At 34.5% G+C, this 14,113-nt stretch overlaps 1 protein-coding gene across 1 annotated transcript in view; it reads right to left on the bottom strand.

Annotated features, from left to right (window-relative positions):
* Window positions 1–14,113, bottom strand: part of LOC129989196 (soluble guanylate cyclase 89Db-like) — a 109,688-nt gene that overhangs the window by 1,969 nt on the left and 93,606 nt on the right. Inside the window, exons 8-9 of the mRNA XM_056097574.1 lie at window positions 9,031–9,140; window positions 2,427–2,516 (exon numbers count right to left, since the gene is read on the bottom strand). Of these exons, the coding sequence (XP_055953549.1) occupies window positions 2,427–2,516; window positions 9,031–9,140 (200 nt within the window). The remainder of the gene's footprint in view (window positions 1–2,426; window positions 2,517–9,030; window positions 9,141–14,113) is intronic.

The raw sequence follows: 14,113 nt of genomic DNA, 5'->3' as shown, positions 1-14,113 counted from the left end.
CACTCTATTTACAAAAACCGATATTATATGGTTGGTATGATGGTAAATTCACAGTATGTCTCCCAGACGATGCAATACAGTCCTTACATCGCCTAGGCATGCTGAGTATCAAATTATCGATCTGATCTTGGGGAATATTACACCATTCATCAAGCAATGCTCTCTGAAGTTCCGGTAGACATGTAGGAAGTCGTTGACGGGCTGCAACTCGTCGTTCAAGTATGTCCCACACACGCTCTACTAGATTCAAGTCCGGTGAGAATGCTGGCCAATCCAAACGAGTGATATCCTCCGATCAAAGGTATTCGTTTACGATGTTTGCACGATGAGGACGGGCGATGTCATCCATAAACACGAATTCTGCGCCCATGTCGCCCTGAAACAAACGTACATGTTGCTCCAGAATGACGTTCCGATAGATTTGGCCTGTCATGGTTCCAATTTGAACATGCAGGTCAGTTCTGGAAACCCAGAATAATTCCTCCCCAAACGAGCAATCCTACACTACCATAACGGTGACGTTCAATGATGTTCTCTTGGTGGTAACGGGTATCTGGAGCTCTCCATATGAAAGTCCGGCGAGAATCAGATTGCAAGCTAACCTGGACTCATCAGGAAACATCATACAAGCCCACTGTTGCGGTGTCCACAATGCATCGTCTCTACTCCAGGCTAACCGCAGGCGACAGTGAGTTGCAGTAAGTGGAACACATCTGACAGGTCTACGAGCATATAGATCAATCTGCCCTAAACGTCTGTACACGATTTGCCTTGAAACTGTCGTACCAGTGGCTGATGAGAGCTGACGAGACAGGTCTGATGCTGTACTCCATCTGTTTCTTTTGGCAGTAACTGTCAAATACCGATCCTCATTCGGCGTTGTAACTCGAGGGCGACCTGTGCTGTAACGTCTACTCACATTACCATCATCTTGGAATCGTTGACAAAGCCTGGAGATGACACTCTGGGCGATTTCAAGTTCCTCGGATACTTCCAGCTGGGTACGCCCACATTCCAGACTGCCGATAATTCTACCACGTAAAAAAATCATCCAAATGCGTCCTTTGTGTCATAACTATGCGGTAATTGCACTGAAAGGCTTATAAAGCGCTTGCGAACAATTTTACTTCTTTACCTGTATTCCTTATATATCACTCTCTTACACTCTTGTCATTGTGACGTACTATCGGTGTCATCTGATGGCTTCCTGCAATTTGCATATCATTTTTGAAGATGTGTGTAGTCATTTTACGGGTGATATATGTATTTTAGAGTTCGATTTCCGAGTGACTCTGAATTATCCTTGATTTATGGACATGAGTGTATTATCTAAGTCCTTCCGAGTTATTTATGTCGCAGACAGATCGACTTAATTCTATAAATGTATTTTTTCGGATTCAAGGACAACTAAAACGTAGAAATTCGTCAAAATCTCGAATTTTGAGATTAAGAATTTTTTTTTCTTACGATTTCACTTTGTATTCTATATATGAAAAAGTAAAAAGAAAGAAAAGTGTATGCTGCGTATTGTTTTTATGTTAAAGTCTAATTATCAAATAAATAATTATAAGCGCTAGATTAATCTATACGAGCTTAAAATATTTGAAAAAGCAGTTACATTATTTTAATTTACTAGGACGTCATAATCTCTATAGTGTACAAGAATTATATTGTGAAAATTTTGACGAATCTCCACATTTCCGAAAAATGTATTTTGGAATTATATTTGTCTGTCTGCGACAAAGACGATTCAAAGGGGACTAGATAATAATTTACTAAAGAAAATGCAGTAGATAATTTATCTCGACAATTATTCTCCTGGTGTTATAATGCTACCTGTTGAATAAATCTTTGTTATGTATCCTATTTCAGATTCCTTTGCAACAAAGTAATTTTATTTTCTAATTCCTCATATAAATTATGCAGGTAATTCATTAAATCTTCCTTCCTCAGATTTTAGCAAAGGAAGATAAATATGCTATTAAATATTTGGGGAGACAATGAAAACAATGAAATGAATTTCATTGCAACTATGAAGTCTTTTTACAAAAATCATAAAATTTGTGTTTAATAAAAGATCAAAATTCAGAAAAAAAATTGCAAAATTATATTGCAATAATATTATATTTAAACAGATAATTTTCTATACTTTAAAATGATATAAAAATGAAATTTGCGATGTAATATTTTCGAAAATTATCTCGGATAAATGTCAATATTTCGTTTAACTTTTAATTAATCAAAATTTAAATTAAAATTTCAGAAAGTCGCCTTGAGTTACATATTCCCACAATCTAAAGTATATTTACGCCGCATTTGTCTGTTCTGAGTCTAATTGTCTGTTCAACAGAGTGGCGTAACATACATACAAACACATCTATTTAGAAATACAGATCCTGAATACTAATTTTTAGAAGAAAATTTACCTTAATTTTCATTGATCCTCGAGGCTCAGTTACGAATTCGTCCTTCTGTAAATGCTTTTGACAGGATTCACTAATATGGATTTTGCCAGGCTGAAAAATATTAAATGCAATGAAAAATTCTTTGAAATTAAAAAAGTTTGTAATAAAAAAATATTGAATTTTATGACGGCATAAAAATTGTTTCGTTCGGTGAATATGCTACAAAATTATTGCCAGCAAACATCAAACATAAATACATGAGCATGCACTTAAATGATATATTACGATTTTGCGAGTTCAGTGCAGTTACATTAACGTCCAGGCCGGAATAGCCTGGTTGGTAGGGCGTTGGATACGCGTCCCTTGGGTTGCGTGTTCGAACTCCGCCGGCCGAAGACTCCCTGCGTAGATTGTGGCTGGCGCTCGTATAAATGTGTCGTAGTCACAAAGTCCTCCAGGGCGAGAGTAATACCACTGGGGGGTACTGGATCAAGGATGATCATTCTCTGATACAGGTCTAAATTACGATCTGTGAATGAAATGCATGAATGAAGTCCGCCCCGTAAAAAGAGTTGTGACGTGTGTGTAGCTAAGTCGTTCTCTTGGCCCTAGATGGCACTACTAAAAAAACAAGAGACGTATCCTTGGCTTAAATCACAATTCTTTAAGTCAGTGGGCTTGTCGTCTCTTGACAAGAGCCATTAGAAACCACACCATCCATCCCGTTTTAAAGTAACACTAGGGCTATTTTGGGACGATACCTCGTACTTTTGAATCACGGTCCGATGACACTCTGACTGCGGTTCAGGGTGACACTTGAGCTACACTCTCCACTCCAACCTTCCACACCACAATAGCGGGGGTACGATTTTGCAAATAAACCAGAAAAGTGGTATTCTCAATAAATTTCTCGCATATTCTCCAATTAGGGTCTTATTTCTCTTGCCTTCGCATAAAATCATGGGCATTGGATAATTCCTTGCATTACATCAGCGAACAATAGTCACAAAATATAAATATTTGGCGGAATTTAACATTTTTACTGAATCTATCGTGCAAATATATATTTTGAATGTCTTTTTTCAGACTGAACGAAATCAAAATTTGATATGGAACTGCAGTTGTATTTACAAAAGAACATGCCGAATTTCATTGATTTAAATCATTCTGTTAATGAGTTATTGCGTTTACATGTATGCAAAAGCACAGACCGACAGACGATCGACTCTTTGACAGATTTGGTTCAAAATTCGATAACATATTCGATAATTTATATTTTAAATGTTAAATCTGTGTACTAAATTTTATCTGCTTGGTTCTTTGAGTTTGAGTTTGGAGTTATTGAGCTCACTTATAATCAAACAACCAAGTTTGAGTTTGGAGTTACTGAGCTCACTTATAATCAAACATCCAAGTTTGAGTTTGCAGTTATTGAGCTCACTTATAATCAAACATCCAAAGAGACAGATTTTTTTTACAAATCAAATTCTTGCAAAATTTGATAGAAATCTACAAATTTGTTTGTAAGTCCATATACAAAATTTTATCCTTTTAACTCAAGCGTTTTTGAGTTATGGCGTTTATAGATAGACATAATACGAAAAATGTGTTTTTGGAACTCAAGAAGATCTGAAGCGTGAAGTTACGTCAAAATTTCTTACAATACTTTTTCTATATTTCGTTATAAGAAAGTAGAAATCGATAAGCCCTAAGATTAATGTCCGATTTCTCTCCAAGCGCATGAAAATCGTACCGACCGTTCAAAAGCTCGCCATCTTGGAAAGTTACTGGACATAGTAATAAGTGAATTTTAGGGTTGCAATAAAGATTTGAGGAGATCACATTTGGCGGAAGATCACCCATAAATATTTGAATTTCAGTTTCAGGATATTAATCTTATGCGTAGACAATAAAAAAAAAGCTTTCAGAACAAAATTATTTTCAAATATTTATTCAATATGTATGAACACGAAATAATTACTTTTTTACATTTTATAATCTGAAGTCCCAAAATGTTTGTCTAAACAAAATGTAACCAACATTTTACGATTGATATTAAATAAACTTATAAAAGTTATCGAAATTAGCTTTGCCATTATTTATAGACATTGATGATTTTTCATCTTGAAACCTGGATTTTTAAATGACTTTTTTGATAAAAATAATTTTGGTGATAAATATTGCCGACTATCCATGGCCGAATGGTCACTGATCTCATAATCAAGGGATTGTAAGTTCGAGTCCCGCTAGAGACAATGCGATTCACAGTTTATGTAAATATTTAATTCCCAGATTTTATGTTTCCCTTTATTTCATGTTCCAGAAGATTCTGGACATTTCTTTAGTTTTCCAGACAAGTGTTCTGGACTTTTCTTACTGTCTCCAGAAAAGTATTCTGGAACTTTCCCTGCTAGTATAAACGCAGAAGATTTGTCAGTCACTGTGTTCTCAGTTCAGAGTTGAGTTAATAATTTGGTTTAGTTCTACTTCTTGTGTGTGTCATTGTATTCCACACTAAAGTTTCTATGTAACAATATAAAGATTTTATAATGCTACCTTAAAATACAAAAGGTTATTTATTGAATCTCATGTTAGATTTGATAGTTAAAATCAAATAAATATTCAAACAAATTTAGATTTATTATGGATAAGAAAATTGCTAGAAAGTAGGAGTTTTGTACTAACAAGCCAAAGCAAAAACTTTAAATAAATTAAAAAGTCAAACACAAAAATCGCATTGCCATTTCTTGCAATATAATATATAACAGCAATGTACAGTGTAGGTCGTTCAGCATACAGTTCTAGTATAATAGTGATTTCATAATCGATCTAATATTTCATGCAGTAATTTTAAAATTCATTTATACTTTTTGCTATACGAAGTATAGAGAAAATATTGTAATCATCATTAAAAAAAAAAACTATCGAATTCGAATTTTTATGTGTTAGATCTCCTCGTGTTTGGAAAACATATTTTTGGCATAATGTGTGCTTACCTGTGACCTAGATAACTAGAAAAACGAGGTTGATAAATGAAATTTGATATAAAGACTTAAAACCAATTTGGTATATTTCTATAAAATTTTGAACAAAATCTATTGAGAGAAAATCTGTCAGTATGGTTGTTTGAGCACGAGTGAAATCATTAACCATAAAATGTAAAGAGCTAGACAGATAAAATTTGGTACACAGATTTAGCATCCAAATATAAATTCTAAGGGCCGGGATAGTCTGGTTGGTAGGGCGTTGGATTCGCGTCCCTTGGGTTGCGAATTCGAATCCCGCCGGCCGAAGACTCTCCGTGTGTGTGTGGTGGCTGGCGCACGTATAAATCTGTCGTGGTCACAATGTTCTCCATGTCAAAATTAATACCATTGGTGGTATTGGATCAGAGGTGATCGTTCTCTGATTCAGGTCTAAATTACGATCTGTGGATGAGTGAATGAAATGCATGAATGAAATACGACCCGTAAAAAGGGTTGTGTCGTGTGTGCAGCTCAGTCGTATTCTTGATCCTAGATGGCGCTACGGAAAAAACAAGAGACGCACCCTTGGCTTAAAATCACTGACTTCTAAAGTCAGAGGGTTTGTCTATCACAAATGCCATTAGAAACAACAACAGCAATATAAATTCTAACCAAATTTGAACCAAATCTACCAGAGGGCTGACCATATGCCTATCTGTATTTTCGCATGCATATAAAGGTGATAACTCATTAATTAATACAATGACTCAAATCAGAGAAATTCAGTATGTAATCTTATGAATGTAATTGTATTTCTGTGTCAAATCTTCTTTCTAGTCGACTGGAAACAACGCATATAAAATATAAGTTTGATTTTTAGATACCTATTGCTAAAGATTGAGCTCCAAATAACTGTAAATGATAAAACTATAAATTCAGTAAAATGCTAAATTCGTGCCAAAGGTTAATATTTCGTAGCTATTGTACGCCTATTCCATGCAAGGAGTTTTCTGGAACAACACATTTATTACAGAGATGCAAGAAAGTTTTGAGGAGACAATTCCCGCTGTTTTCATTGATAGAATTTGCCCAACATTTGATGCATATTTAGTTTTAGTGTTGTGATTACATACTAAATTTTTTGACTTTCTCATTCCTTAATTTTTTTGTAACCAAAAAAAAGAATCTTATCATTGTTTAGATTAATATATTGCCTTTAGATGATAGCATTATTTTTGATATCAAACTATTGGCCACTACATACTAATCTTGTTAAAACGAACACCAACTTAAAACTGTGTTTTTGTAAAGATTTTAACATCATATACTAACACGAGTGGTCACAATTAGATTTTTTTTTCGTACATGTCCAGATAAAGAATGATGTAAGGCCGGGATAGCCTGGTTGGTAGGGCGCGGATTCGCGTACCTTGCGTTGCGAGTTCGAACCCCGCCGGCCGAAGACTCTCCGTGTGTGTTGTGGCTGGCGTACTTATAAATCTGAGGTCACAAAGTCCTCCATGTAGAGAGAAATACCTCTGGGGGTACTGGATCAGGGGTGATCGTTCTCTGATTCAGATCTAAATTACGGCCTGTGAATGAAATGCACGAATGAAGTCCGCCCTGTAAAAAGGGTTGTGACGTGTGTGTAGCTAAGTCGAACTCTTGTCCTAGATGGCGCTACTGTCAAAACAAGAGATGCACCCTTGGCTTAAAATCACAGACTTCAAAAGTCAGAGAGTTGGTCTATGACAAGTGCCATTAGAAACAACAACAACAGAATGATATCCTTCTCATGAAACAAAATATGAAGTATATTGTGCTTAATATAATGAATTTGGTGATAATGATCTTATCACTAAATTTGCAGATTTCTAACAAAGTCGAAGAAAGTCTGCTTGCTCAGCCTTCGAATACAATATAACATGATAGCTAAAAAATGGAATGAGTCAGAAGAATAAAGTTTAATATACAAATTTAACATCTAAAGTACAGACCTATTTCAAATTTTATATTCAATCCATTAAAGTTTGACCATTTATCGATCTTTAGTCTTGCATATATGTAAGCTCACTAGATATGTAAAAACGATTGTATTTACTAATTTCTCATAAATGAAATTTAGCTCACAGATTTAGCATCTACAGTATGATATTTAAGAAATTTTGAACTACATCTATCAAAAAGTTGACAGTCTAAAAGATGTGTACTTTTACTTGCATATAAATGCGATGAATCAAAAATGCAACGACTAGGATAAATGAAACTTAATATGTAACTACAATTATAGTTATGGGCTAATCCATTTGGTGGGTGCACGGTATTAAATCTAATTTTGGTAACACATAATGATGTTTTTTTTCGACGACCGAAGTGTGCACAAGAACAGCACAATGAAGAAAAATAAATAACATATCGTAGCAAATCACTATTAAATAACCGAAACAACACATAGAGAGTAACTACTGGTAGTTAACGCTCTAAAGAGATATTTTGCACAGCTGCTTCATCTCTCGACTCGACAAATTACTGTTACATTTCCCGTTTCCCAGTACTGATAAGACATTTACAGCCAGCTGTGTCGTCGCTGTTAATTACTAAACTCCTCGAGATAGCCAGATGGTGGATCTTTTCACCTGGGTGGTTTCGCATCAGTTCATTAGCGACTACAGTGAAAGACCACATGTGGGAATTCCTCATCCAAGAGATATTGATAGTATTTTCAAAGAGAAAGGGGTGTCTAAACATCTGGATGCTAAATGTTTCTCATTGAGAAAGGACTATGATAACTCCGTGTTCCAGAATAGTCAGTTATGAAAGGTGCATCACTAAAAGGACCTTCCCACGACCGACTGGAGCCGCTGAGGGAGCATATTGCTGAACCCCTATTGGCCGAAAGAGAGCTCAAATGATCAATGTAAATTAAGAGGCGGAGATTGTCGCCGAAATAAAGTGCGGAGATTTTTTTTAGAGAGAGGAGAAGAAACGAATTGCATTGAGACTGTTGGACTACGCCCAGGAGTTCGGAGTCCGAGAACTATCCTGGAGTGGTCGTGTTGACTAACAACCTGTTAGTTCCCTGTGGTGTTGTTTCTCTGTATTGATGGAGAACTGAGTTTCAAGATAAACCTTCGACTTCGACGGTTGTGTCTCCTACTACAGGTGTAAATAACTATTTATTTAACTAAGATTAGAACAAGTTGTTCTTTTGTATATATAGGGTTGTAAAATAAAGAATTGTCTGGAAATTCTGCTTCATTATTTGATCAGTCTAGATCAAGATATTACACTACCATTTATGAGCCACTGCTTTTATAGCTCCCGTGATAATTCATAAAATGCTGTAGAACAAACGCTGGAACTCGAATCGTAATGAAGATTTCAAAATTCACGAATATATGGAGACTTCCATTTTTGTTGCTGCATTCTTCGCTTAGTTGTCGCGAAAGGGCCAAGGGAGTCATTGATCTGGCATCTATTCAGGATTTACTAGAGCTCTTTGTAAAACTCTCTTCCTCACCACGAAACTTATTTCATAGGGGAGCAATATTACTTCTTAACAATACCTTTTCTTTATATATTTTCTGCAATGGGAAAAAAATTCCAATATGTCAAGATTTAAAATAAAACAATTATTATTGTATTCGGAAATGACTTACCTCTCCATGGGACTGCATTCTAGCTGCAGTGTTCACAGTGTCTCCAAACAGGCAGTATCTTGGCATTTTCAGGCCTACCACTCCGGCAGCTACTGGACCTGAGTGCATTCCTACACAAAAGGTGTGGGGGGGGGGGGGAATGAAAAATAGAAGTAGAATGAAAAATTTACTATGCAGAATCAAGAATTCAACGGTTCAGCGGAAATAAAACATTTGCTGCGTAGAATTGAAAATTCACAATGCAGAAATCAAGAATTTATTATGTAGAATTAAAAATTTATCATATAGAAATTTTCTGTATAGAATCAATAATTTAATACTCAGAATATAAAAAAATTACCATGTAGAATCAAAATCTGTGCAGAAATAAAAAATTTGCCTTGTAGAATAAAAAACTTTGTATGTAGAAATAAAATTGTTACGTAGAATTAAAAATTTTCCAAAAATTTACTATAATCAAAAATAATAATCAAGATATATAATCAAAAATTTACTATACAGAAATAAAAAAATTGCCATGTAGTATCAATAATTTAATATGCATAAATAGAAAAAAAAAATACTATTTAGAACCAAAAATTTGCTGCCCACAAATCAAAAATTTGTTTTGTAGAAATAAAAAAATTATTACGAAGAGTTAAAAATTTACTAAATAGAAATAAAACATTTGTCATGTAGAGTAAAAAATCTACTATATAGAAATTAAAAACTTGTTATTACTCAGCAGTGAAAGATTTCTCATGTAGAATCAAAAATTTACTACGCAGAAATCAAAAATTTGCTATATAGGAATAAAAAATTGTTACATAGAATGAAAAATGTACTACATAAAAATAAAAAAAAATTGTTATGCAGAATCAAAAATGCATTATTCAGTAATGAAGGATTTGATTTGTAAAATGAAACAATAACTGAAACGAAACCTAACACAAATTCGCTTCAAAATACGAATCGGAGGGTTGACATCTCCCCGATGTCGTGTGATTGCTAATTAATTATGTACCAAAAAGTAAGCATGTCACATATAAAAGCATATTTAATATTCTAGAACACAAAAGCAATACAACATTTCACGATCACATCACAAGCAAGAAGAGAGACAGGAAAAAACAGTACCAGTTACGTCAGTTTCTACTGTTCTTTGATTGGAGGAGAAGAAAAGATGCCTTTTGAAGCATCCTTCAAAAACTAAGTTTAAGAGTCACTAAAATTAAGTCTATTAGGTCTATTTATTTTACGGCCGAATCTCAACACTTGAGGTAAGTTCACGTCGTTGACAAACATCTCCATTGATGAGTCAGCAGGTGGACCTAGCTGTTTTTGAAAATCACTACCACTCACCTCAAGAGGGAGTATTCGTTGAATGGAACTCAATATTCTAATGTAGAATGTTGAGTTTTTATTCTTACTGTCCTCGCATGTCTGTAAAAATTATTACTGTTGCGTTTCTGGATTGCACAATAATTCATTTGATAGTGAAGATTGTTGTATGGGTGAAATGACTTGAAGTCACATGTTGTATTTTATGTGGTTTATTGGTAACATCAACAACAAAAGGCACAAGATTACGCCATAGTGTAGTAGTCCTAGAGAACTACACATAAAATTTCTCGGGAGAGAGAGAGTCGAGATAACCCCCCCCCCAGTACAAGAGTCAAGTTTGCTTCTACTGGAAAAAAATATATATACTAAACAACAGGGAGACCACGTGATACATGATTGGCAGCTAGTTCCGCCCAGGAAGATCACGTGAATTGAACTCTTAACAATGTCCATCTTTTCCAGGTATCAACTCTATGACTCTGGCTAATGGCCATTGAAGATGCTTTTTCACATCATCACCAATTTATAAAACAGCTCCTATCTGTATGTTAGAAGACTGGATGTTGTCGATGGCGCTGAACCAATTGGCCAAGATATTCTTTTTTAAAGCGCTTTCTCAGCACTTGGATCATTTTTGTTCTAAATTTCAATCCTTTACGAAGATGATTACCATCCAGCACATCTAAGTCTGTTGTTTCAGGTGTTGGGTTATTATGTAAAAAACATAGCTGGAGTGATTGGTGTAAGATCCTGAAAATCCTCTGATTGATAAGTTAATGGACGTAAATTAACTACTTTTTCGCATTCGCATAAGATTGTTGTCAATTCTTCAAATGCGAATATAGCTTTACAAAGTGTTCTTCTCAGAAGCTCTTTTAACGTTCTATCAATTCTTTACCAAAAGCTATCTCACCACGCTGCAGTAGGGGGAATAAACTTCCAGATTATATGTTGTACTTTGGTATATCGTGAAACTTCATTCCAATCGACAGCCGCTAACTCGTTATAAGCACCTCTGAAATTTGTTCCGTTATCGGAATATATTATGCATGGTCTACCTATTCTGGCTACAAAACGTCGAAATGATAACAAAAATGAATCAGTAGAAAGAGAAGAAACTAGTTCAAAATGTACAGCTCGAAAAAGCGCGCATGTATAGATTAAAATCCAAGATTTATCACCTCGCTTTAAGTACAGAGGACCAGCTAAGTTCTCAACAACCACTTCAAATATTTGTCTGCACCTTTAACACGGTCAGCAGGTTAGGAAGATGATTCAGCAACAAATGATTTACTTCTAAATCGACGATACTTGGCACAATTATTCCATACTTTTCGAACTGTTCGTATTCCACCTAATATCCAATATTTCTCTCTGATTAAGCTTACAAGCAATTCAGTTCCAGTATGGTAATTTTCAATATGAAAATGATCAATAAGTCGCTTTGTGAAAATACAATCTCCAGACAATAGACGGATATAAAGGTGATATAAAGTTAGGAGTATCTATGCGTTCTGTAATTCGGGTTTTTACTCGAATTATACATTTCTCATCTTTAAAAACACATAAATTTGATATCGATTTCAAATCAGGAAAGTTTAGAATTTGTATAGATTGAATAAGTCGGATATTAGCCTTCTTTATCTCATTTAAGGATAAATTTTTGTCTAAGTTTCGCTTTTCATAACTATTTTTTGCATTACTGATAAATCTTAAGACCCATGCTACTAATCGAATAACAGAATAAAATTTTGAAAATTTCCTAGCATACCAAGGTATCTATTTTTCTGACAAGTTTAAATTGAATAATCTAACCTTTCTTTTATCTAACAAAATTTCGGAAGTGTCACGATTAATTAATTGATTTACAGGCCAAGTATGGGGGGTAGTAACCAAGAAGAACCTTTCCACCAACTTGATTCAGTCAAATTACTGGGGGAACACCCTCGAGAAATAAGATCGGCAGGATTCATATTTCCGGGTACATGTCGCTAATCACTTCTAGGAAAAAGGAGTTTTATTTTTTTAATTCTATTTGCAACGAAGACTGACCATTCCCCTTTATCCCTTAACCAAAACAAAGCTACCATATAATCACTCCAAAATATTGTTTCTATGCCAGTAATATTAAGGGCAAGTTGCACAGAATGTGCTAATTTGGCACCAATATAGCATGCTATCAATTCTAATCTAGGGATAGTTAACTGTTTTAAGGGAAGCTACCCTCGAGTTAGCTCTCACAAGAAAATTCTTTACACCTTCCGAAGTTACTGTTCTTAAAAATATACATGTAGCATATGCTTCTATGCAAGCATCGTCAAATACATGCATCCGAGTTGTATCATTGATTTCAAAATAACGAGGAATTTCTATTTCATTTAAAACATTAATTTCTTTTAGCCACTTTTTATAAGACTTAATAATATCATCTGGCAAAATAGAATTCCAATTTAAATTGAGACTCCAAGTTTGTTGCAATAAAATTTTAGGAGGCAAAGTTACAGAACTTAGTAGACCAATCGGATCAAAATTTTTCTGAATACCACACAATAGATGCCTTTTCGTAAATTCTTGCTACTCTTCCATAAAATTGTCTAGATTTAAATTACATTTTAAAGTATCTTTATCCAGATCCTACAAAATTCCTAAAAGTTTAGTAACCCCACTACTTTTAGAAACATTAATTATTCTTAACGTTGCTTTCCCAGTTTCTCAAATGAAAGCAACCACGTAATAAAACTACTTTAGCCCTTTCAATAAATTCTTCCTATTGGTTTACATTATTAACCTCTGTAATACAATTCCCTACATAAAATGAAAGTTTCAATTTATCACCAATTTCAGAATATTCTATAGGTGCACTTTCTAGCAAGTGTGACAAAACCGCATCTAATAGAAAAGGACTTGATGACACCCCAAAAACTATACGGCAATGTCGATAAATAATTTCTTCGTCTTCTTTAGGAAAAAAGAATAATAAAAAAAAAAATCTCGATGTTCGGAAGCAATCCTTTACTGAAGGAAGGTCTTTTCAATGTTTGCCTAAATTCCAATAGGGTAACTTCTAAACCTATCTATAATATCCTGTATTTGTTCGATTAAATTTGAACCTGCGTACAATAATTGATTCAAACTTTTCCTGCTTCCTTGAATGGACGCGTCAAAAACTGGTCTAATTTTTGTTGTAAAACTCTAATTTTTAACCACTGGTCGATGCGGCAAAAAATAAATTTTTTGTTTACTTCCAGCCTTTTCTATTATTTTTGAATCTTTCCACTCATTAAATATCGCTTGGTAATCATCGAGAAGACCCATTTGTTTAGTGCGTTCACACATTCGTTTATACCTCAAGGTCAGCTCTTTATTCGAAAGAAATTCACTCGCGTTTTATCTAAATGGTAAACTAACTTCGTATCTGCCGTCCGATAAAATTTCCATATTGTTTTGAAAATACTCTAAGGTTTTGAACTGCTCTTTACTTTTATTTATTTTCTCAATTGGGTCATTCATTCCAATAGTTTCAAGACCCCCATAATTCGCGTATAGAATTTTTAACATACAAAAAAAGAACACTCAAGGTTATATCGTAGTTTACATTACCCCCTTAACATAAATTCTTTCTCCTTGTTACAACATTTCCTAACAGCATATTAATTATAGACAAACCGGAGTCTATTTGGACAGATTTATTCATAAAGAATCTTCCGATTACATTTGCACCTAGTAATAAGTTGATTTCGCAATCGCTATTTCTCAAGTC

Source organism: Argiope bruennichi, chromosome 10, assembly GCF_947563725.1.
Source record: "Argiope bruennichi chromosome 10, qqArgBrue1.1, whole genome shotgun sequence".
NCBI lineage: Eukaryota > Metazoa > Arthropoda > Arachnida > Araneae > Araneidae > Argiope > Argiope bruennichi.
Note: the sequence above shows the minus strand (reverse complement) of the source record. Positions and strands in the feature narration are given on the sequence as shown.